Source organism: Pseudorasbora parva, chromosome 1, assembly GCF_024679245.1.
Source record: "Pseudorasbora parva isolate DD20220531a chromosome 1, ASM2467924v1, whole genome shotgun sequence".
Classification (NCBI taxonomy): Eukaryota; Metazoa; Chordata; class Actinopteri; order Cypriniformes; family Gobionidae; genus Pseudorasbora; species Pseudorasbora parva.
In genome coordinates, this window is record NC_090172.1 from 56044563 (window position 1) to 56070181 (window position 25619).

Genomic DNA, 25619 nt, shown 5'->3' on the forward strand with positions numbered 1-25619 from the left:
TTAACTTTTTGTTCAAAATGTTGCTTTCTTATGAAATGTACCCCTATTCAAGTGTTGATAAAAAAGGAATGCAAGAAGCATGAATTTAAAAAAAATTGTTTCATGAATGTTTTTGTTTCACTGCATGCTCAGATATTCATTAAAAAATATTCTATGGGCTATAAAATTTTGGTGAAAATGGTCAAAAACCCTGGCAGTGGCTGGCAACTTTTTTTTTTTAAACGCTGGCGGGGAAAGAGTTAAGCAATGCATTATATGAACTGTATATTCATCGAAGACTCCTGAAAACATATGTATCACTTTTTCCTGTTTTAACATGGACAAAAATAAGAAATGTTTCTTGAGCAACAAATCAGCTTATAAGATTGATTTCTCAAGTATCAAGTGACACTGAAGACTGGAGTAATGGCTAATCTCACAGTATTACTATAGTGAGCATAGAGATTTTAAAAAGCATTTACACCTTACAGACCCCACTGCAGAAACTAAGGATTTAAAAAAAAAATGCATTTGAACCACTGGCTCTGGAAATATGTTTCCCACTCATTGTCTCCATAGGGATTATAAAAAATAAAAAATTGAAGCCATAAACTGAACCAAATAAAAAAACAAAACCTGCATTAATAACTGAAAATCAGAAGGGAAAAAAGTGGTCAGCTTTCTTGACCATTATAAAATGTATTTAATTTATGGCAAAATAAACTACTAGTGTAATGAAGCACTTCAAATGACAAAACATAATCAGATGTTACTGTACATTATAAAACTATAAGTTCTTAATTATATACAATATCATAAATTTAAAATGTATTTCAAAATACTCAACTATATAAAAAATATTAGTTATTTAAGAGTTATCATCTATTATCAATAATCTATTATACTCTGATTGGTGGGGATCTGTTATAGATCATCGATAGTGGTTTTCAACAAATCAGAATGTTTTATTAAATAAATAAAGTTAAAATAACACCTACAGCTTCTGCACTAGAATTTTCCAAACAAAAACAATAATGAACCTAATGTTTTTTAGTGGTTGACTGATATCTCCAAGGCCGATATATTGGCTGAAATTTGGAATACATTTTAATTATCGGCATCAGCCGAAGAATTTTTAGGCTGGATTTACTAAACAGGGCAAATTAGCATGAGAGTGCAATATCCTAAAAGCTCTGATGGGAGTGTGAATTCTGCACGTGATCTACTGACGACAGGCAAATGAAAGAACACAGACGCAGCCAGATCTTTTCCATAATGACCAACACAATCTATCAAGAGCAACGCAAATTATCATCTGGTGTAAGATATGTTTTTTTTGGCTAATGGTGCAAATACCATTAAACTGACAAGCACAAACCTTGCATGATTGAGTTAAATAATCTCCTCCCATAATTGTTGTGTCTGAAAGGGAAACTTCTAACAAATGCAATAAGATCAGCCTCAAAAATTATTGTAAAATGAATCCACTTCCTTTTCAACACTAATTTTTCACTGCGTGTCTTTAGTAAACCCTGACAGCTATTTTTTAATGCCAAAAGAGACGCTTTTGGCATTAAAAAAAAAATCAAAAAAGCGCAAGCTGTTAGTAAATGTGTCGGAAACGTGACTTTTATTTTTAATGGAGCACTGAGCACTGAGTCTGTTATTAGATAGTACTGTTAATCAAAAAAAGCGGTATACGAACAAGTATTATAGCATACCAACATTAGTAGGTAGTTGACGCAATGCTGCCAATTTCTCTATGGAGAAATGAATGGGAGTTTTCCCTGTGTGACCTGACTGTTGAGGTCTATAGAAGCGGCATGTTTTTGTAAAACACAATACAGGTCATATATCACTTGTGTTAGTGTGTGAAGTATAGGAAGTGTGTCTATTCACCTTGAGCTCGTAGTCCTGGCGCGTGTCCAGCGTGTCACTGCGTAACTCCTGTTTGAGGTCAATGTCATCTTTAAAAGGCTGGGAGGAGGGAGAGAGGGTCACAGAAGGTAAAAACTAAACCATAAACGACAAGAGAGCAACCAAGAGGGGGAGAGAGATGCAACGTAAGAGGGGAGGAAAACCAACAGGAGATAAGAAGATGAAAAGAGAGGAAGGATATAAAGGAAGAGAGGGAGGTTGAGAGAGAAAAAGGATTAATTTTAGCTTTGGAAATGTTACATTGGAGGAAGTAAAGGTGATTAGTGATCATTTTTTGTAAAATGTTAAAGTGTTTTTCTGTCATGACAACTCTGAGTTTGGCCTGGTAATGGATAGTTTGTTATGCAGAATAGATCTGCTATAGTGTACATGAATTGGCAATTGCAAATACAGGATATATACAGGTGGAGCTGGGGAAGGTGGAGGGTTTCTGAAAGCGCTGTTACTGCTACAGCAAATGCTTTTCAATGTATTTGACGGTTAGGCACCGAGCTAATTGGCTACTCATACAGCAGGAACCAATCAGCTGTGCCCTATAGAGGATGATGTGATTGCAAGCAGAGTTAATGACCAATCAGCATGCGCCATCTAGAGTTTCATGACAGAACATTGTATTTTTTATGTGTTAGGTAGGTTTTAGAAATGTAGATCAACTGAAAGCAGCTTTTGTGTCAGAGAAATAATGCCTGAATAATTTTAGGTACAATTTATTCATACAGATCAAATCTTCTGGTCACAAGTAATATTTAAGTGTTTATTTCAGTGTTATCAATTAGTTAGTGTCAGTGTTATTGTATCATCTTCACAAGATTGACAGGACAAGGCACAATCACCACTGGCAAAAAGACACGACATTGAATCAAGATAATTGTTTTACTCATTAAAACCATATTATTAATAAAATGAATATTATGCAAATTATTCTTGCTACATTTTACAAAAAAAAGTCCAGATCTTGTCAGAACGATAAATTATAATATTTTTGACAAAATGTAGTAGTTGTGAGCTTACAGAACTGTTGCTTAAAAATGAGTTTGCTCAGCTCATCTTAACAAAATTCATTTTATTCAATTTATTTCGATATTTCACTTTAGACATCTTACTAATTATAAATATCTAACTCTCATTAGAGCAGTGTTGGGAATGTAATAGGTTACAGATTACAAGTTACCCTATTTAAAATGTAATCAGTATTGTGACTATTTCAATTACTTTATTTTTGTAACTGATTACATTTGATTACTTTTATACATTTCTAACAAATGTTGTCTAAACAAAATCAGTTACATGCAACTAACACTAGACCATACCTGACACTAACTATATAGAAAGAAATAAGTTACATGTAGTAATTACTATTACTTTATTGTGTAATTACACTGTAACATGGACACCTTGAAATAAAGTGTAACCACAAACCTTAACCATAACCCTAATTATTTAACAAGTACATATAATTCATTACTATTACTAAGTACTTAATTGTATAATTTCAGTGTAACACGGACACCTTAAAAAGCGCATAACCCATTTATTTTGTAATTAAATTACAAAACTCTGTTACATGTAAGTACTTAGGTTAGTGTTAGTAGAATAAGTGGTCCCATTTAATATTAGTTGGCCTTCACTACTATGTACATATATGTATTGCAAAACATTTTGCTGATATTTAGGTGTGATACGGGTAATGTCAGGGACAGGTGTGGTGGTGTGGGTCAGTTTAAGGGTAAAGTTAGGGACAGGTGTGGTGGTGTGGGTCAGTTTAAGGGTAAAGTTAGGGACAGGTGTGGTGGTGTGGGTCAGTTTAAGGGTAAAGTTAGGGACAGGTGTGGTGGTGTGGGTCAGTTTAAGGGTTAAGTTAGGGACAGGTGTGGTGGTGTGGGTCAGTTTAAGGGTAAAGTTAGGGACAGGTGTGGTGGTGTGGGTCAGTTTAAGGGTAAAGTTAGAGACAGGTGTGGTGGTGTGGGTCAGTTTAAGGGTAAAGTTAGGGACAGGTGTGGTGGTGTGGGTCAGTTTAAGAGTAAAGTTAGGGACAGGTGTGGTGGTGTGATTCAGTTTAAGAGTAAAGTTAAGGACAGGTGTGGTGGTGTGGGTCAGTTTAAGAGTAAAGTTAGGGACAGGTGTGGTGGTGTGGGTCAGTTTAAGAGTAAAGTTAGGGACAGGTGTGGTGGTGTGGGTCAGTTTAAGGGTAAAGTTAGGGACAGGTGTGGTGGTGTGGGTCAGTTTAAGGGTAAAGTTAGGGACAGGTGTGGTGGTGTGGGTCAGTTTAAGGGTAAAGTTAGGGACAGGTGTGGTGGTGTGGGTCAGTTTAAGGGTAAAGTTAGGGACAGGTGTGGTGGTGTGGGTCAGTTTAGGGGTAAAGTTAGGGACAGGTGTGGTGGTGTGGGTCAGTTTAAGAGTAAAGTTAGGGACAGGTGTGGTGGTGTGGGTCAGTTTAAGAGTAAAGTTAGGGACAGGTGTGGTGGTGTGGGTCAGTTTAAGGGTTAAGTTAGGGACAGGTGTGGTGGTGTGGGTCAGTTTAAGGGTAAAGTTAGGGTCAGGTGTGGTGGTGTGGGTCAGTTTAAGGGTAAAGTTAGGGTCAGGTGTGGTGGTGTGGGTCAGTTTAAGGGTAAAGTTAGGGACAGGTGTGGTGGTGTGGGTCAGTTTAAGAGTAAAGTTAGGGACAGGTGTGGTGGTGTGGGTCAGTTTAAGGGTAAAGTTAGGGACAGGTGTGGTGGTGTGGGTCAGTTTAAGGGTAAAGTTAGGGACAGGTGTGGTGGTGTGGGTCAGTTTAAGGGTAGGGTTGTGTGTAAGAGAAGTGTCAAAAGAGTAATTATGTCACAACACAAAATACTGTACAGATGTAATTACATGGGGGTCATTTTGAAAATTTTAGAACAATGTAAAAACATGTATGTACACAATAAGTGCATTCTATCAAATGATTTATTTAAATGTTAGTACATATTAGTTAAGGCCACCAAATATAACGATCTGAATAAGTTACCATGTACTTGACCATCAAAATAAAGTGTTAGCAGATATTAAGCAGAGAGTCTACTAAGTCTCTAATGACTGCTGGTTACTAGTTACTACAAAGGTCCTTATAGTTAGTAGTATATCTAAAGTAAACTGACAAAAATAAAGTGTTGCCAGACAGAATAAAAAAAATGTTTTCAGGATAAGTACTATCTTATTTTAAATAATGAAACAAATCTCAAAGTCCCTCTACATCCTTCGGTTATTGCTGTTGTGTTGTCAAAAGTACTCACAGAGTACATGGCCTTAACCATGCGTGTTGCAGTAGAGACGCTACCCGAGTCTTCCTCCAGGCTGTGGGTCTCTTTGTTTATGGTCTCTACCTTGATATCTGGCTTGCCGAGCGTGACCCCTCGACGACCTGGAAAGTAAACATCCCAGTAAAACACAAGATTCATTGCCGCTACAAACATGTTTTTGACGTCTTTGTGGCTATTATTGATGTTCTTAAATATGGCTGATTGCCCTTAGGTTTTGTGAGTATTTAAAGGCCCTTTTGCCTCTACATTCTCAAAGACAAATGTGCATGTTGCTGTTTGAAAGACTCACTATGTCAGATTATTGTTGGATTAGATTTATTTGTACACAGCTCACTAGACAGGGGTGCGTTTTCCATACAACAACGTAACATGCTGCTTAACTGCTATAGTACGATGCATTATTGAAGAAATCAACTAGCTAGTCACGAACACTTCCAAATAGCGAATTTGATTTCAGCTTTGCATCACATGAATAAATTACCTTTTTAAAATATACTAAAATAGAAAACTTAGTGTAAATAGAAACTAGATTCTAATTGCACTAAGTGAAAATAGCATATTTTTATTAGCATATTCTTAGCGATAGATGCGATTTAGACTAAGTGATATATTCTATTTACACCACGGTTCTTTGCAATGTGTGTTAATAATAATTAGATGCATTTTATACTTTATTTTGACAGAGACATACTATATGCACTTGTTGCACTATTGTTGTTCATTAACAGGATGCAATAATAACAGAGTGTAAATGATTATATTTGTTAAAATTATTAAATGGATGTCGCATTAATGGGACAATAAAAGCCCTCCCTATATCTACTCGGAACCCTACCCAATAAACACGTATTATTGTTAAACATTTCGTTAGGCACTTTATTTATTTTTTATTGAAAGTAAATGCCTTTCCGATGGCATGTGGTTTAAATGGCACAGTTTGAATCCGCCTTTTGCCGAGTTCACTCTTCTCCCTTTTTGATGAAATGTGATGGCAAAGGGGAGAAGCGCGAACTCGGCAAAAAGGTTTCGGATTCAAAACCGTCAAAACATAGATCCTTGAGCCTTACGCTCTAATGACATTGAAACATATGTGTATTTTTTAATCTTACCAACAAGGTGTGCTGTTTCCACTTGGTATAAAAAGACACTCTGTTTTTTTTTTTTTAACAATTGTGAAAAAAAAGTGTGAGAGAATCTTTTGGTGGGCTATGATGACTTACTTCCTTTGCGTTGCCGGTATAAAAATAGCACTAATGCTAGTAAACACAGGAGAAGCAGAATCGAACAGCCGACGGTGCCACCCGCAATGATCCCAACTGGAACATTTTCTGTGGCAAAGAAAAACAGCAAAGAAAAAGATAAGCACCACTGTCTTTTTACATTTACATTTTTAGCTTTTTGCCTTTAATCATCAGGACACAAAGGACAGATAGAAAGAGGAAATGGTATCGTGATCATGTGTTACAGGTCTTGCGTGTCATGAATGTGCGTTAACCGCTTCACTGTCTATGAACCAGTATAACTGTACTTGCAAACTGTATATTGAATAGAGAGAACTCTTAACCTGAGTTAATGTGACCTGAAGTAAATTTAGGAGATTCCATTCAAGATATTTATTATTGAAGACCGTGCTTTTACTTCAGTAGAGTAGTCTACTGTACTCTGAAGATGACGCAGCAGCACGTTGAATTTTTAAAGACACGAACTGTACAAATCTTTGTCTTTAAGTTTCATGACTGCGTAGCTCTTGGTTGTCTGGGTAGATTACTTTACCAACTGTATTCCATTACAGAATACAAATTACATAATGAAAACTGTAGTTAGTAATATAAATATTACATTACACATTTTAGGTAATATAATAAACCTAATTTTTGATTACTTTAGACCTTACTTTTAGCTTGAACTTTTCGCATAGATTTGATTATGATAATATTGTACTATAGTGATATAAAATTACAAATAAATAATACATGTATGTTGAAAACTTGTTATATATAACATTATTTCAGTGCTTCCCAAACTGGGAATTGTGAAAGAACTGCAGGGAGTTCATAAATTGATAAAAATAATTAGTTAAACCATAAAAATCTAACATTTTAAAATTATGTTTTATTAAAATATTAGAATTATTTTAAGTTTAATGCTGTTTGGCCTCTGACTTGAGTCATTCCCCAAAACTGGACAACTTTCTAAACATATATAAGCAAGAGGTTGTTCAGAAAGGACACATGTAAAATATAAAAAAGATGAATTAATGAAAAACAATAAATTATAAATAATTTACTGCCATTTTGTAAATATTAAATAATCATGTGATCAATAAAAATATAACTGTAGTCTAATTATGAGCATTTCAAATGAAATATAATCTAATTGCAAATAAATAATTTTAGGAAACTGTAATCCAGATTAAATACAATTAGATGAAGCCAGGATTAGGCCTTAGTACACAGTTTTAAGACATTTAAGTAGCTTTTATGAATGTGCTTGAGAAAAAAACATTACAGGTGTGTATCTTGAGACAAAACAATGGCATTGACATATTTTAAGATGTGCTTTCAGGGTGCTTTCACACTTGGTTCGATTGCCTGGCCTGAACCTGAGTTCGATTGCTCCCCCGTCCCCCTGCCCCCGCTGGACTGTGTTCATATTATATATTATTTGGGTCTAAACCGGGGTTTGTTTGCGTCATCAAAGCAGCAGCTGTTTACCCGGTTACCCACCGCGAGTGTGAACGCGGCAAAATGCATGGCGTTACTTCCCTCACTTTTATATGGCCTCATCTAATGGCACTTGTGTCTATCTGCCGCGAATGCACTGCAAATGCTCTAAAGAAGGCCGAAGACGAGCAGAGATGAGATCTACAGCTCTCTGCTAGCCGTATGTCAGTGATGCTCATCAGGTAAATGAGTTAAACACACATTTTTATAAATGATACGTCATTAATAGTGGTACGTCAACATCAGCAGCAAACCGTACCGGAGTTCACATGAACCGAACCCCAGACCACCTTTTAAAGCGGACTCGGGTACTGTTCACGAGTGCGCACCCGAGTTCGGAAGACCGCATTCACATCATCCAAACCAACCGAACTCTGACGTCAATCGAACCCGGGTGCGCACCAGAAGTGCTAGCATGAAAGCACCCTCAGTCAAAACAGCTCAAACCTGCATTGTCTGTGAAACTGGGGGAAAGATTGTCTCCCTTATTCTGCAGCATCATACATGTGTGAATGCAGGCTCGTATCCTCACCGATCTCTTCCAGCATGATGATCATGGTCCCCGGTCCGAATGCATTCCACGCAGTGCAGTTGTATGTCGACTGGAAGTCTGACTCCATGACGTTGTTGATGGTGAGGGTGGACAGCACTGCGTGAGGCACCCCCTGTGAGGTCAGTTTGCTCTGCTCGACCGTGTATCGTTCGGATAGGGTCCCCTTCTCTTTTTCCCATACATTCTCCTTCCATGCCCAAACCTGTGGAAAACACAGAGATCTCCAGTATGTGTCAGCGAAACTCTGAAGACACCGATCAGTCATAACATTATGACCATTGACAGGTGACGTGAATAACACTGATTATCTCTCCATCACGGCACCTGTTAGTGGGTGGGGTATATTAGGCAGCAATTGAACATTTTGTCCTCAAAGTTGACGTGTTAGATAGAAGCAGGAAAAATGGACAAGCGCGAGGATTTGTGCGAGACGGGCCAAATTGTGATGGCTAGACGACTGGGTCAGATCATCTCTAAAACTGCAGCTCTTATAGGATGTTCCCAGTCTGAAGTGGTCGAGCTCAAGAAGTTAATGCTCGATGGAAAGTGGCTGAAACTGTGTATACTTTGTCTTTTTTCCCCACACAAATCACTACTATTAGTCACTTTTTACTTCTGTCTTTGGGTTTTGCAAATATTTAACCTATGAAAAGTATTAAGAAGAGCTTGTGACTATCTCTCCATTGGATCCTCAAACTGTCGGTAACTTCTCATTGAGAATGAAGTGATACATTTTGGACCATCTCTGCATGTTTACAGTGCAGAGGTAAAAAAGTACAGCGTCTTCTTTACCCAAGAAACACTATATATAAAGGCCAATGTTTTATGTATTTGAGGAGTGAAGAAGAGTGTCGTAGTCTAGCATTTGTCATTGAGTCGTGGCTAATACTGTTTTAAATAGCCTTTGCGAAGCACTTCATTTTTAATGAGTTTTGGACAGAAACTGAGTGCCCGCAGTAAACTTTTTAACATGTTAGCTGATGAAAACGTAATGTGATGCACTTACTGCCTTAGATGTGGCAGCTCTAATGATGAACAAAACACGCATGGCTAATATTCGCTAGTCAAAATCCTCGTAACTCTCTTCGGCCGTTTTTAAAAATACAGTGATATTTCCATTTCCTGAAAAGTAGCATTTTTGGGGTCACAAGGTTTCTGCCTGACAAAGAAGATTATCTGGATTCTCAAAATGCTTCAGCAAAACGGTCACCTGTCTTCCTAGGCTCCACATGGAAATACAAAACCACAAAAAAAATATAAAATGAACAATGTATTCCATAAATAAATAAACAAATAAATAAAAGTACTGCCGCAAATATACCAAAAACATTTCCTTTCATATTTCAGTACTATTAAAAATTAGACATAAATTGGAAATATTTTAAATACCATCAAGTAATGCCTGACAAATACCGAAAATAAAATAAAATAAAATCAGTGTCATCTGCAGTGGTCCTGCAAGAAGCAAGTGGACCACAAATAATACAATAGATGTACCTTTTAACCAGGAGTGGAAAAAATAAATCCTTTATAAATATTTAGGACTTAAAAAGCATATTCAAGTGCATAAAATGTACCTGAACTGTATCTGCTTCACATTGCCCGCATGAACACATATTTCACACCGGCAATGGGATAAATGGCCTTTCTGTGCTGAAACATGTGGCTGGATAATGGTGAGAAAGCACCAGTTCTCCTTTCAAAACCACTAAAACTGTTGTATTATTCATGCTGAGCTGTGAGAATATTTAAAAATGCATACCTCCACATGCTCATGGTAAGCTTCCATTTACTTCACAAACCAAGACATTTGAAAAAGCTACCGCATTAAAAGGAGCGACGGCTCTGTTCCCATATTTCATATTTGATAAATCTCATCCTGGAGATGCATCAGGCCTGAGCTGAGAGTCATTTTAAATTAGAATCACTTGTAGTTTCAGAGAAAGGATGCGTTTGAAAGCCACATACAGTATACTGAGCTCCAGCAGAGAGTGTTACTTTTTGGATCAGATCTAGTTTGAGTTAGTCTTAACCTAAAGACGTTAACCCCTTAAGTCCCTTTTTGAAAAAATAGACATGAAAATGCACTATCCAAACTTAAATGGCTATAATTCAAGAATGCATTGGAATATAAACCTCAGTTTGGTCTTGTTTTAAAGAAAACACTCAGCAGATTATTGTTGAAGTGAAAGCAATTTAAAATATGAAAGTATAAATAAAATGATCGAAGTTTAAGTTAACTGTAAATAAAAAATACTGTACTGAATATTTTTTATTTAATATAAATATAAATATTAATATATTTTATTTAATATAATAGAATACATATTTAAAAGAAATGTTTACTCTAAAATTAATATAAAATCAAAGCCATGTGTCTAAACAAGTTGTTTAACAAATTTTAAGTTGATATCACAAAAATAGAAGTTCCCATGAGATTCTGTTTAGCCGCAGTACCAAAAATAGCCACCGGGTGTAATCCACACTCCATTGTTTGTTTTTTTGATGCATTTTCCTGTCAATTTCTGCCCAAATATCACTTTCATCACAAAACAGTCACCAAATATGGAACCTTGAGACTCTAACTTTTCTGACGATGTGTTTTGTCAAGATTAGAAAAGATTCAGATTATAAAGTAGCTAAAATAAATTTTGAATATGAAACATGACAACGCTCACTAGGGGAGGAGAACATTTCTTCCTGCTAGAAGAAATTTGAGCACCATTTCCATGGTAAAGCAATGTCCGATTTTAAAACGGTTTTGAGTTTGTGAGCTTTCGAATGATACCTAATTTATGACAATTACTAAAATAAAGGATACAAAAATCAGGCCATCAAAAAAAGAGTGCCAAGCGTCCCACCTTTGGTGTCTTATGTGTATAAAATAAAATTTGCTTAAAAATGAAACCATTCCCTTTCCCATGGGATTCCATATAGTGAATAACAGCAAAACAATGAAATATTGGAATAATTAGAAGAGTTTATGAATATTTGAATGAAATGTGACTCACAATCTTGTCAGGGGGAGGGGTGCTGGCAATATAACACTTGACCTCCCCTCTCTCCCTTCGAACTGCATACTGGACCGGATCACTGGAGATGATGGGTGGACCTGCTCAAAAACGCATAAACGACAGAAACCATAGTATCAGAAAAACGACTCTAAACCTATTTCGTAGCTGATATGAGAGGCTGCTAACTGGTTTTGCTTTAGGCAGTGCTATTTTAGTATCACTGAGATACTTTTAGAGGTTTTTTCATATTTTGAAATAGTTTTTATTTTCTGTTTTCATTTTCATTTCAGTTAAAGTTGTAATCATTTTGTCTTCAGGTTTAGTTATTTTAGTACATCAAGTTAAACTAAATGAAAATGAGAAATGTTTTATTCACAACTATTTGAAATAAAATAAGTTTTATTTAAAGTTTTATGGTTTCATTTTACAGTTTTTCTCAGTCACTTTGGTGCATTTCTCACATTTGCACAACAGTTAATGCAGTTCTCAAAACAATTAGTACAAACTGCAAAATCAAGTTGATAACCTGCAAAAGCGTGTCACTTGCTTAAAAGGGACAGCTCATTCCTCAAAACAAGTATTCATGTCAGTGAAGGTGTCAGTGTCCTCATCATGAAAAGTCCTGACACCATTGTTTATTAACAAGACAATCAACTGGCTTTGTCATGTTTTCATTACGACAGTTTACTCTGTAAATGTTTTCCAATGCAAAAAAAGTCAGATCTTGGTGACACTACCATTACTATTTGCAACGCCATTTAAAAAATACAGTAAAGCTACACATTACTGTGTTTAGTGAGGTAACTGAGTCAAGACAATGAATATATGTATGTTTCACTTCATGTTTTACATACTTCATTTTGAAAAAGATTTTTCCACATTTATCGTATTGTGCTACTAGCTGGTCTCAAGTAAATGCAACAACATTGAAGCCATTATATACTCTCTATGAGCAAACTGTGAAAGTTTTAGATAAAAAAAAACAAGGAGCTATCATCACTGCATTATCATCAGAAATGATAAATTATTGACGTTTGATAGTTTTTTATTCTTTGCAGATATGTGTTTGATGTATACGTTAGTTCATGATGTCGCTCCACCACCTCTTAAACAGTGTATTACTTTCTGTAAAGACATCTTTAGGGAAACCAGGGCATCTGCTAGAGGCGATTGTTCAGTTCAATTTAAGAAAACTGCATTTGGACAATCGGCGTTCTCATATAGAGCAGCAGAAAGATTGAATTCATTGCCTGTTCATATTTGAGAGTATGCATCATGTAACGAAACTTAAATTATGGCTTAAGAAAAATCAGTTGTGTGATCATTAATAATTATTATTATTATTATTTTTAATATTAACTTCTATGTGATTCAATATTTCTGATATTATGATATATTATTTGTTTATTATTATTATTATTATTATTATTATTATTATTATCATTTCTTTTTATTTTTTTTATTATTTATTTTTTTTAATTATTTCTTTGACTGTAATTGAATGCTGTAATTGTATTGAACATCATCCCGCCCAGGGACCGCAAATGCAAATTAGCTGTCTTAGCTAACTCTGGCACATAACATTTGTGTTGTGTATGGTCCCTGTTAAATAAATAAATAAACTACTGCATATGGTCTTTTCAATTCTAATTTGTTCATAGCATTGTGCAAAAGAAAAAAAATACACCCTTATTTACAACAAACATAAAGCTGAGCTGTGCACAACTGGAGATAATATTGCAGTACATCTTGGAACTGAACATACAACATACATAGAACTAATGCCTCACACACACCCCTTCTCATCAGTGATTTTTTAATTTAGGAGACATTTTCCAAAAACAAAAATAAAATCAAAAATAAGACTATTAGTTTTATATGGAAGGACTGTTCAGCATTCCCAAGTATAGTTAATTTTGACTGACATGACATAAGCAAATTATAATGTTATAAAACAGCAGAGAGTTGTATGAAAGCAATTGATGCATGTCCAAAAGCATTTGCAATTTCTTGGAAGGAATGAGAAACTGCTACTATGATGTGCACAAATGACGTGAATAGTGATGTGAGAAATGCACCAAAGTGACTGAGAAAAAATGTAACTTAATAACCCTGGCTTTTAGAAGCAAACATCTTCATGTAAAAAATATATATAGTTTATAAATAAATAAATCACACACTGAACGTATTAAGGATGATTTATACTTTGGGCTGAACATGCACCGTAGCCTCTACGCCATGGGCTACGTGTCGATTTTCATTTATACTTCTGCATCGATGTTCATGTTGATGTGCAATTACATATGCACAGGGAGCATGATAACCCTGAGGGAGGGGTTCTGGCAGACAAATCACAGCGCTTGTGGTCCGTGAAGAATTGGTGCGTTGTTAAATTTTTGGAGAGGTGCACATAAGGCTACGCGTGCTACACACTTCCTCCATCATGACTACGGCATACACAGAAGTATAAATTGGGCTTTAACATCACACTTTTTGAGAATGACATGTAACGCAACTCAACAACAAAAGTTTTTAAAGGATTTCTGCATAGCAGATATATATACAGGTGGAGCTGGGATAGGTGGAGGTTTTCTGAAAGCGCTTTTAGTGACCAAACGCTGACCAAATATTTGAAGAATAAACAGCGAGCTCATTGGCTACTGATACAGCAGGAACCAATCAGCTGTGCCCTATAGAGAATTACGTGATTACAAGCAGAGTTAAAGGCCAATCAGCATGCGCCATCTAGAGTTTCATGACAGAACATTGTATTTATTTTGCTATTTTAACTATATACATTTATATGGTTAGTTGCAGGTCAGTATTTGCACTTAACATGTTTTTTTCCCGAGTGTCTGCGACCCATTTTTTGGATTGTGACCCAACTATTGAGCACCACTGGCTAATATACAGAATGTAATTAAAGCTTGATTGGTCCTTAAATACAGAACTCACAATAAGCTAAGTATTGATTTAAAAAAAGTTGCCTGATTTTTAAAACAGTTTTATCATTTCTGTTAGTCCAATAAGATAGAAGAGCTGTACTGACCGTTGACGGTGAGTGTGACCTCTGTCTCGCCCACTCCGATCCTAGGCACAATGGCCTTACACACATACTGACCAGCATCTGCCTGACTTACTGACTTCAGATAGAGCTGGTTATTATTACTCAAAACCTGTGCATTAGGGAGAGAGAGGGAGGAAGAGAGAGAGAGATGGAGGAGAAAAAAGGACCAAAAAAAGCTGTAAAGCCATTTCAGTGTGTAGACATTATCTAAAAAGAAACAAATGGAACGAGGGATTGCAGCTTCAACATCAAAACACAGTTGGAAGATAAACACGGAAGAGAGCCAGGAAAATAGTAGACAAAAAGTACACTGTAGAGAAAAAATATCTCAGAAAGAGAGATGAAAGAAGAAACTGAACATGTAAGAGAAAGGAGGTTTGACTAAACAGATCTACAGGCAGATGCTCACCATGCTCGAACCCTTTTTTGTCCAGGTTAGTGTGAGCGGAGGATTTCCTGCCCACTTGCAGTTTAAAGTGACGTCCGAGTCTACGTCCACCGTTACTGGTTTAGGCTCTACAACCAAGATAGGGCCAACTGCATAAAACAGAGATTAATAACAGGTCAGTTTGGATTTAAACAGACATAGATAGATAGATAGCTAGATAGATAGATAGATAGATAGATAGATATATAGATAGATAGATAGATAGATAGATAGATAGATAGATAGATAGATAGATAGATAGATAGATAGATAGATAGATAGATAGATAGATAGATAGAAAGATAGAAAGATAGATAGATAGATAGATAGATAGATAGATAGATGAATGGATGATAGACAGACAGACAGACAGACAGACAGACAGATAGATAGATAGATAGATAGATAGATAGATAGATAGATAGATAGATAGATAGATAGATAGATAGATAGATAGATAGATAGATAGATAGATAGACGAATGGATGATAGACAGACAGACAGACAGACAGATAGATAGATAGATAGATAGATAGATAGATAGATAGATAGATAGATAGATAGATAGATAGATAGATAGATAGATAGATAGATAGATAGATAGACGAATGGATGACAGACAGACAGACAGACAGACAGACAGACAGACAGACAGACAGACAGACAGACAGACAGACAGATAGATAGATAGATAGATAGATAGATAGATAGATAGATAGATAGATAGATAGATAGATAGATAGATAGATAGATAGATAGATAGATAGATAGATAGATAGATAGATAGATAGATAGATAGGCTGATACTCACAGTGGACGTCGACGAGTATACTGACGTTTGTGCTGCCCACAGCATTGAACACCTGACAGGACACGGGCTCAGTGAAGAAAGAGTGATCAGCCTTGGTCACAAAGACACTCTCTCTCGCCCCCTGTATGACCACACCTCCCTTTGCCCACCTAGCAAAGCCAAAAGGTGTCGGTCAGTGATGCGAAAGCAGATATATGAAGAAACAGCCATGAAGCATGTTCAGGAAGGAATTCAAGGGTATGCCTTCCGTAGCAGAAAATAATTGAAGATATATGGGGCTTAATACTACTTAAAGGATGTCTTTATCTCCCTGATAAAACAAGTCATTAATTTTTCATCTCACAGAATGTAAAAGGAGCCACTTTAAGCGTCACATTTAGTAAGAGACATACTTATAACCCATAATAGGTGGGTTGGCAGTAGCTTGGCAGGTGAAGGTCACTCTCTCTCCTTCCAATACGGAGCGAGGCTCGATGGATAACGTCACCACTGGTGGGTCTGCAGAGAGCATTCAGAATACATAATAAAGCCATATCGTTCATTAGACCAAAGGCACGTGAAGGACTGACGGAAAGGAGCTACTAATATAGTGTCAGAATGTAGATGAATGTCACACTTCCTCTTCATGGTTCTTGCTATCATCTTAAAGGGGTTTTAACCTCTTGGAAGGTTTTAATGGGCTATATTTTTTGAAGCTGCTTTAGAACAGTTTGTACTGCCTTGTGGGTTGAGAAGACGGCCAATGAATACAGGGCCGACCGGCCAGATGTGGAAGGTCTTTCTCTCTCACATTTCTTTTCCTACACTGTAAAATATGTTTGATCAGGTAGCCTAAAAGGTGTTTTATGTGGTAAATGAATGGGTTTTATTCAAGCCAAAATATTATTTAATATGAGTCCACCTGACTAAATAAGGTTACACTAACAAAAGTCATTTTTAAGGGTTGGATCAAGGAAAGAAAGATATTTATGAGAAACAATTGCACCAGGAATGAACTGAGACAAAAAAAAAGGAGCCCTTGATTTTTATTGGACAATTCCCTATTGTATTGTGCATTAAAGTTCAAAAGTTTGAGGTTGGTAAGATGTTTTTAAAAGAAGTGTCTTATACTCAACAAGGGTGCAATTTTGTGAATTTAAAATAAATATTTTCCATTTTAAATGTAATGCATTCCTGTGATCAAAGCTGAATTTCCAGCATCATTACTCCCGTCTTAAGTCACATGATCCTTCAGAAATCATTCTGATATGATGATTTGCTGCTCAAGAAACATTTATTATTATTATCAATGTTGAAAAGAGTTGTATTGATTAATGTTTTTGAGGAAACCATGACACGATTTTAACAATTCTTAAAAGAAAAAAGAAACTGATTACTTTTGATCAATTTAAAGGGTTAGTTCACCCAAAAATTTTAATTCTCTCGTTAATTCCTCACCCTCATGTTGTTCGACACCCGTAAGACGTCCGTTCATCTTCAGAACACAAATGAAGATATTTTTGTTGAAATCTGATGGCTCAGAAAGGCCTTCATTGACACCAATGTCATTTCCTCTCTCAAGACCCATAAAAGGCACTAAAGACGTCGTTACAAAGCCCATCTCACTACAGTGGCTCTACAATCATTTTATGAAGTGACGAGAATAGTTTTTGTGTGGAAAACGAAATAACAACTTATATAGTGATGGGCCGATTTCAAAACAAAGTTTCAAACGTGTATTGCGTCATGATTCGGATCGTGTGTCAAGCTGCTGAAATCACCTGACACTGGCGATTCGCATCATGAATCAATACACATTTGAAACTTTGTTTTGAAATCGCCCCATTACTTTATAAGTCGTTATTTTATTTTATTTATTTATTTTTTACAGCCACTGTAGTGAGATGGGCTTTGTAACGACGTCTTTAGTGCCTTTATGGGTCCTAAGAGAGGAAATGACATTGGTGTCAATGAAGGCCTTTCTGAGCCATCGGATTTCAACAAAAATATCTTCATTTGTGTTCTGAAGATAAACGGAGGTCTGACGGGTGTCGAACGACATAAGGGTGAGAAATTAATGACAGCATTTTCATTTTTGGGTGAACTAACCCTTTAATGCATCCTTGCTGAGTAAAATAAAAACATTTAAATCATACTAACCCTTTAAGTTTTGAATGGCAGTGTATGCATGATACAAACTAATCCCTGATGTATTATTTAGTTCATTTACTTCAATATTTTCAATATTTTTTTTCCACCTTATCTATCTGGTGTTCCTATTTGTAAATTCACTGTGTCTGATTTCGGTCTAATCTATTTCCAGTTATTTTTAGATGCACAAAACAGCTTGTTATGCTGATTGATATTGCACATTGCCATATTATTTTAACATTTTGTCATTATAATATACACACTGGTTTGAATCACAAATAGTTACCTTTTTGCATTTTGTTACTTGTAGTTATTTACCTATAGTAGCTAATGAATCTGAATTCTCGCACCTTCACAGAAAATAGCTTACTTCTGCGTTGCAAAATGAGGTGGATATGTCTGAAATTAGAGTTTGGTACCAAGTCGGTGCTGAAATAAAAAAAATTAAGCTTTGAGCACTGTTGAGCAGATTCGTAAACGCTTCTGATTGCCCATTGTGCTCAAGTGTTTATCAACTATGTCTGTGATTGGCTACAATGATCAGCACTTCAATCCAATCACAGACATATCTGATGAGCGCGTGAACACAATGGCCAATCAGAGGTGTTTACGATTCTGCTCAAAGCGGCACATTTTTTGTATTTTAGTACCGACTTGGTACCGAAGTCTGTACTTTTGACAACACTATTTAAAATGTTATTTTTAACATTGCACCACATAAAATAACTTTCCTCATGAATTTGACTTCAGCAGGAAAGGGTTCTAGACTCACGGTGTACGTTGAGGGTGACAGTGGCCCGTTTGCCCATCGGCACGGCCAGGTTAGTAGCCACACAGGTGAAGTTCTTCCCGGTGTCTGTATCTACTGGTAGAATGGGCAGGTAGCTGCGTGTGGTCACGCGTTTCCTGTCTGCAAGCAGCTCCTGCACAACAAAATGATACTGCTGATACCAAACCTTCATCCTTTTAGTAATCCTGAAGACATCGGCTGAGTACGAATCCATGTACTCTCTTGATTAGGTACTTATTTGGAATAAGTAATTACTTCAAAAACGCTAAGAAAGTAAGAATGTGTGTAGTATGAATGCAATCTGGACATACTACATACTAGACATCCTCACAAATCCTTTCCCGTGGCCTCATGATAATAAAGCGTTATAGGATAGTAGGATAGTAAAGTGTCCATCTTATGCACACTTCAGAATCTCACTAGTATCTCATTTTTAATCTTAGTAGCAGGTCATCCAGGTACTTTTTGCCTACTCTTTTTATGAGTACTGTTTTTACCTACTATATAGTAGGGAAGTATGCAAAGTCCTAAAAAGTGAAGCCAAAGCATTTTGATCGCTCCCTGGTGGCTGGCTGTGGTCATAAACCCCGCCCTCTCCATGTAATCGAATGGGACGTGAGTCAAACTAGAAAATCCGATTACACTTCAAATATGATTTTTTTTTTGTCATTTTAGGTAGTTGTGATCTTATGTTCAAGTGTTCATTTTTTAATCAGTTGGGTTTTATTTCGTTTTTTGGTGCTATAAACGTGGTGTAACATCATGACTGACAGATGTGGGCGGGGCCTTCATATCACAGCTCCATTAATGCTCATTAAATTAATTATTAAATGCAAAGGACAAATTCTGAGTATGGGTTACCATACTTGGCCTTCACGTCACATCACTTCGCTATTTGACGCTATAAACGGGGAGTAACGTCATGATTTACAGCTGTGCTTGTGATTTGAGTATGCGGGAGAGTGGGCGGGACCTTGATGCCACGGCTCCTACTGCACAGATTCGGGCTCCGAACGGCGTAAACACCAACGACCATTACTGGGATATTTTGGCTTCAGCTGAAAAGTGCTGTCCATCTTTTTTACAGCCTGTTTGATACCTTTGTTCTTAGGCTACATAAGCTATTATATATAGTACACTGAAACTGCACTTTTGCATATGCAAAACATACGCATTTTTAGTTTTATTCAGATGAGTCAAAACTTTGGCATGTGCGTGTCTCACCGTGGTGCTGACAGTCCCTTCTATCAGCAGGCCGTCTTTCTGCCACTCTATGACAGAGGCAGGTTTGGCTCCACGGGACACGCAACTCATGTTATAAGGAACCCCTGCCGTGAGGAGGATCTCCGGGGACCCCTCAATCATGGGCTCATCGGGAGGAACTACAGACACAAACATATATGGAGTTCAATTATTAATGGAAGCAACTCATAAATCCATTTATTACATAACACATTAACTCTTCATATTCTGGATAACAGGCAAAACTATAGCCAACATTTAAGGCAACAAGCTATAGAATGCATGACCATTGAGATTCTTTTGTAAGCAAACCCAGAAGACTCACTGAGGACGGTGAGTTTGGCCCGTCGTGAGCGCAGCGCAGCCTCCGTCGCCTGGCACTCGTACAGAGAGTCATCTGAGAGTTCAGCGGCCGAGATCTCCAGATTATACTGCCCAACATCCACCAGCCTTAACACACGATACCGGGGCCAGGCTGCAAAAGACACATCGACACATCGCTTTTAGTGTGCTGGTATGTGGCTTCTAGTGTGCACTTGCAAGGGTGCCTTGGGTTGTTTTTAAGTGTGTTGCTTTGCACTTGCTAGGGTGTTTTGGGTTGTTATTAGTGTAGTATGTGGTTTCTAGTGTACACTTCCTAGGTTGTGTTGGGTTGTTTTTAAGTTTTTGGCATGTGGTTTCTAGTGTGCACTTTCTATGGTGTTTTGGGTTGTTATTAAGTGTATTGGTATGTCGTTTCTAGTGTGCACTTGCTAGCGTGTTTGGGTTGTTGTTAGTGTATTGGTATGTGGTTTCCAGTATGCACTTGCTAGGGTGTTTTAAGGTTGTGTGTTGGTATGTTGTTTTTAGTGTGCACTTTCTAGGGTGTTTTGGGTTGTTTTTAAGTGTGTTGGTATGTCGTTTCAAGTGTGCACTTGCTAGGGTGTTTTGGGTTGCTATTAGTGTATTGGTATGTGGTTTCTAGTATGCACTTGCTAGGATGTTTTAAGGTTGTGTGTTGGTATGTGGTTTCTAGTGTACACTTGCTAGGGTGTTTTGGGTTGTTATTAGTGTATTGGTATGTGGTTTCTAGTGTAGACTTGCTAGGGTGTTTTGGGTTGTTATTAGTGTATTGGTATGTGGTTTCTAGTATGCACTTGCTAGGGCGTTTTGGGTTTTGTTTTGGTATGGTGTTTCTAGTGTGCACTTTCTAGGGTCTTTTGGGTTGTTTTCAGTGTGTTGGTATGTGGTTTCTAGTATGCACTTGCTAGGGTGTTTTGGGTTGTTTTTAAGTGAATTGGCATCTGGTTTCTAGTGTGCACTTGCTAGGGTGTTTTAAGGTTGTGTGTTGGTGTGTGTCTTCTAGTGTGCACTTGCTAGGGTGTTTTGGGTTTTGTTTTGGTATGGTGTTTCTAGTGTGCACTTTCTAGGGTCTTTTGAGTTGTTTTTAAGTGTGTTGGTATGTGGTTTCTAGTGTGCACTTGCTAGGGTGTTTTGGGTTGTGTGTTGGTATGTGGTTTCTAGTGTGCACTTGCTAGGGTGTTTTGGGTTGTGTGTTGGTATGTGGTTTCTAGTGTGCACTTGCTAGGGTGTTTTGGGTTGTGTGTTGGTATGTGGTTTCTAGAGTGCACTTTCTAGGGTCTTTTGGGTTGTTTTTAAGTGTATTGGTATGTGGTTTCTAGTGTGCACTTGCTAGGGTGTTTTGGGTTGTGTTTTGGTATGGTGTTTCTAGTGTGCACTTTTTGGGGTGTTTTCAGTGTGTTGGTATGTGGTTTCTAGTGTGCACTTGCTAGGGTGTTTTGGTATGGTGTTTCTAGTGTGCACTTGCTAGGGTGTTTTGGGTTGTGTTTTGGTATGGTGTTCCTAGTGTGCACTTTTCAGGGTGTTTTGGGTTGTTTTCAGTGTGTTGGTATGTGGTTTCTAGTGTGCACTTGCTATGGTGTTTTGGGTTGTTTTCAGTGTGTTGGTATGTGGTTTCTAGTGTGCACTTGCTAGGGTGTTTTGGGTTGTTTTCAGTGTGTTGGTATGCGGTTTCTAGTGTGCACTTGCTAGGGTGTTTTGGAAAATATTTAGTGTGTTGTTGGGTATGTGGTTTCAAGTGTGCACTTGCAAGGGGGTTTTAGGGTTGTTTCTTGTGCATTGCTTTGCACTTGCTATGGATTTTTGGGTGGTTATCTACTGGCCCAAGTGAATATAAAGTCTGCGCTTAAACCTGATACTCTTGTCTTGAGATATCTATGTAATTCGCTCTCAATCCACATGATTTGCGGTCTTATTCATTTCTGCACTAAAAATGGGTTTAATACTCGGGGTAAGAGGTTTGCTCAAATCTCACATCTCTAGGAAACAGTAAGTGACGTTTGCCTACTAACAAGGGGGGGGGGGGGGGGGGGGGAACTAGCATGCAATGCAGTGATGTTATCCACCACTGGATGCCAGCAGAGTTTGCATGATATAGGCTAGTGCTATGACATGGACATTTCCAGCCTCTGCTGCAAGAGAAATGACAAAAATTCTGCTGTGAATTACATCACATATCCCCAACCCACACAGCCCTCTCTCTACTGTGGGATTGAGTTATCAGTGTGTGCCGTGCGCCGCTGAGTATGTGTGGATGTATTTCTGCGTGTGCACATTTGTGCATGTGTATGTGTGTGAGTGCAGGATTTGTTCACATGCTTTTATATGAAAGCCACAGGGACAAACCAGTGAAGCATCACAGTGTAAATACAACTACACTGAGTCAAAGTGAGAGAGCGAGAGAGAGAGAGCGCGCAAGAAAGAGAAATCTCCCTCATGCATCATGTCTTTTTAAAAATCTGGCAAATGCAGCAAATGTAGTTTATCAGGACCACATTTATCCATTTATAATGGCAGAGGTTAAAAATACCACATCCTGCCCTCACTGTTCTCATGACAGTCCACAAGGAGTGAGAAAAGATGAGCTAGTGGAGCAGAAAGCAAAAGAGCAAAGGGGAAGAGAGGATAAAAGTTAGACAGCAAACAAGCAAACAGAATAAACACAGAAAACAGTGAGACAGATGAGAGATGAATTTGAAAGAGTGTACATAGGGAAAACTAAAAAGTACAGAGAAAGTACACACATTCTTACATTTTGTGAAGAAAAGTGTTGCCAATCTATTGTGAAGGTGTCCTGGCTGTTTTTTTGGGTATGTGTGTATCTAAGTGTTTGCTAAGGTTTTGCAGGGCAGCCGACTAAACATTAGTTGACAAGAAGAGGCTTAGGGTACATTTACACGACAACATCATGATGTACTAAAAATGGAAACGTGTTTTCTTTGTACAGATGACAACGCTGTCAAAATGATCCTAATTCACACAAATCCACGAAGACGACTAAAAGCGCATCATGTATTATGCGTGCAAGGTCAGTAGTTGGCGATGTCACTTTGTAAAGATGTAAACTCAAAATTTAGACTTTTTTTCTCGCAATTAGTTGATGAGTTTATATCTCGCAAGACTAACTTTATAACTAGCGGTTGCAGGAAACCTCAAATATGGCTTATCTTTTGAACTATGTAGGCCAATAGCAGCTTTCCATGGCCGAACCTCAGCTTAAAGGCTACTTGCCTCACAGACATGAGAAATATATCTATAAAAAGCTTGAAGTGTCTAAACGAGACAATTTAAAAACAAATACTCTCTGATTATGTAATCCATATGGCGAGTCAGCATTATCAGCTTCACCTTTGCAGCCGATTCTTTACTTATTAATAAGTACATTTAAATGTTTCCTTGCTATTTTTCCCGACACGTTCATAATTAATCATTACTTTTGGTAATTTGGTGCTTTGCTTTGCTGCAAGCTTTATGTGTGCGCTTGAGAGTGGAATAGTCTATATTCCAAGCATATATTTAAAGCTGCACTATGCAACTTTTCACTATGCCATCCGTCCGCTCTCTTCCCTGAACTGAAATTAAGTAGTGGGCTGTACTTTCCACACGATTGACATCAGGTTCAAGTACGGCCACAAGCCGTGCGAGTTATTCGTGTATTGCAGGTTGGCTGGTGGTTATGTTGCCGCATACCGCCTCCCATGGCCGAGACTGGTATTACGATACATGTCGGGCCGGGGCTAGTAATGCTACTGCCAGGGCCGTGCACACGGGGGTGGCCCGGTGGCTAGAGCCACTGCCCCTTTGCCCTCATCGGCTAAGGTGCCCCCTTCCCTCCCTCACCCTCCCCTCTTTCCCCCTTCCCTCCCTCACCCTCAGAGGATTTCCATAAAAGCGTTCGGTTCCGCTAAAAATCCACTAGTTCCGCTAACCCTTTCCGCGTTTTCCCGCTCGCTCCGCGCAGCATCGCTCAAAGTCTGCGGCTGCCTGCTCTCTGTGGAGACGGCTGTTCCAGAATGTCGTCCCATTAACAGGTATATTACAAGCTACAATCCACAACGTTGAATTGTTTCAACAGTGCAAACATGGATTCAAAGCTCCAGCATGCCACTCCTGTAAAATAGATTTCCGATTATAATCAATTTTACGAGTTAATAGGCTACTAGTATATATAGCCTAACATACTTCATATTTATGATATTTTATTTAGACCATATTAATCGTATACACAATTTAAAAAAAGGTAATACAGGCTATTATAAATATACATGAGTTGTATCAGGGTAGCCTACAATGGGGCTAAAGCACACCCTAAGAAAAATGTGCTCATTTTTCAAAAAAGTCCATACTTGTGCAAAAAAGCAACGTTTGCAGTATTTTCTGTTTATTTTGATTAATAAAATATTTAATTATTGTTCAGTAAATATTAAAATGTTAATATAAAACTATATTTTAAAATACAGAAACAAATGTTTAGCCTAAGTAAATAATCTGAAAACATTGAATGAATGAGATTCCATAATAATTTTATAAAGTTTTATCCTTGTAACAACTAAATATATGTGTGTTATATGATTATTATCATATTTTTTATTATAAATATGATGTTGCCTCTAAGATGGACACCCGACTTAAGATATTTACCAGCTGAATCTTAACCATGTCATGTCAACAAATGGAAGTCAGTCAGCTGTTAATTATCATGTTAAATATGCCTTTTACCCCAAATACCATACTTTTATATATTCTGTTATTAAAAATCTGTTGCGTATGATTTATATAAATCATAAACAAGACCTTTGTCTCAAAATATATTCAATTTTAGTGATTCTCATTTGCTACTTAAATCTCCAATAAAAAATGTAAATAGAAAAGATATCAAATCAGCCCAGAATCAACTTTTTGGAAGAATAATTAGAACAACAGAAATTTTCTAAAAAAAAAACTAAAGCCTAACAATTGTATTTACAGTATGACTGTAAAAGGTTTGTTATTCATTTTCTATATTAAGATGATACTCAATCCCCTTATAGTGCCCCTTTTTTTTGGTTTGGGCCACTGCCCCTCAAAATATCAGTGCACGGCCCTGGCTACTGCTAATTAAGGTTGATATCTCTGCAGCACTATAACTTGACATTTTTTTAATGACATCATCGCCCCTATTTCTTCTCATTCTTTTGATGCGTGTAGGTCATTTTTTGGATATTTTTACCTCAATTTTTACACATGGCACCTTTAAAGGGATAGTTCACCCAAAAATAAAAATTAGCCCATGATTTACTCACCCTTAAGCCATTCTAGGTGTAATGACTTTCTTCTTTCAGACAAATA

At 37.3% G+C, this 25619-nt stretch overlaps 1 protein-coding gene across 2 annotated transcripts in view; it reads right to left on the bottom strand.

Annotated features, from left to right (window-relative positions):
- Positions 1-25619, bottom strand: part of kirrel1a (kirre like nephrin family adhesion molecule 1a) — a 64725-nt gene that overhangs the window by 6264 nt on the left and 32842 nt on the right. Inside the window, exons 3-14 of one of the 2 annotated variants that reach the window (XM_067445386.1) lie at positions 20278-20427; positions 19935-20092; positions 18693-18843; positions 16183-16288; positions 15791-15939; positions 14962-15089; positions 14535-14661; positions 11483-11583; positions 8451-8673; positions 6416-6523; positions 5169-5296; positions 1879-1956 (exon numbers count right to left, since the gene is read on the bottom strand). In XM_067445386.1, coding sequence (XP_067301487.1) covers positions 1879-1956; positions 5169-5296; positions 6416-6523; positions 8451-8673; positions 11483-11583; positions 14535-14661; positions 14962-15089; positions 15791-15939; positions 16183-16288; positions 18693-18843; positions 19935-20092; positions 20278-20427 — 1607 coding nt within the window. Of the gene's footprint in view, positions 1-1878; positions 1993-5168; positions 5297-6415; positions 6524-8450; positions 8674-11482; positions 11584-14534; positions 14662-14961; positions 15090-15790; positions 15940-16182; positions 16289-18692; positions 18844-19934; positions 20093-20277; positions 20428-25619 lie in introns of both variants that reach the window. The other variant, XM_067445377.1, reaches the window with a different exon arrangement.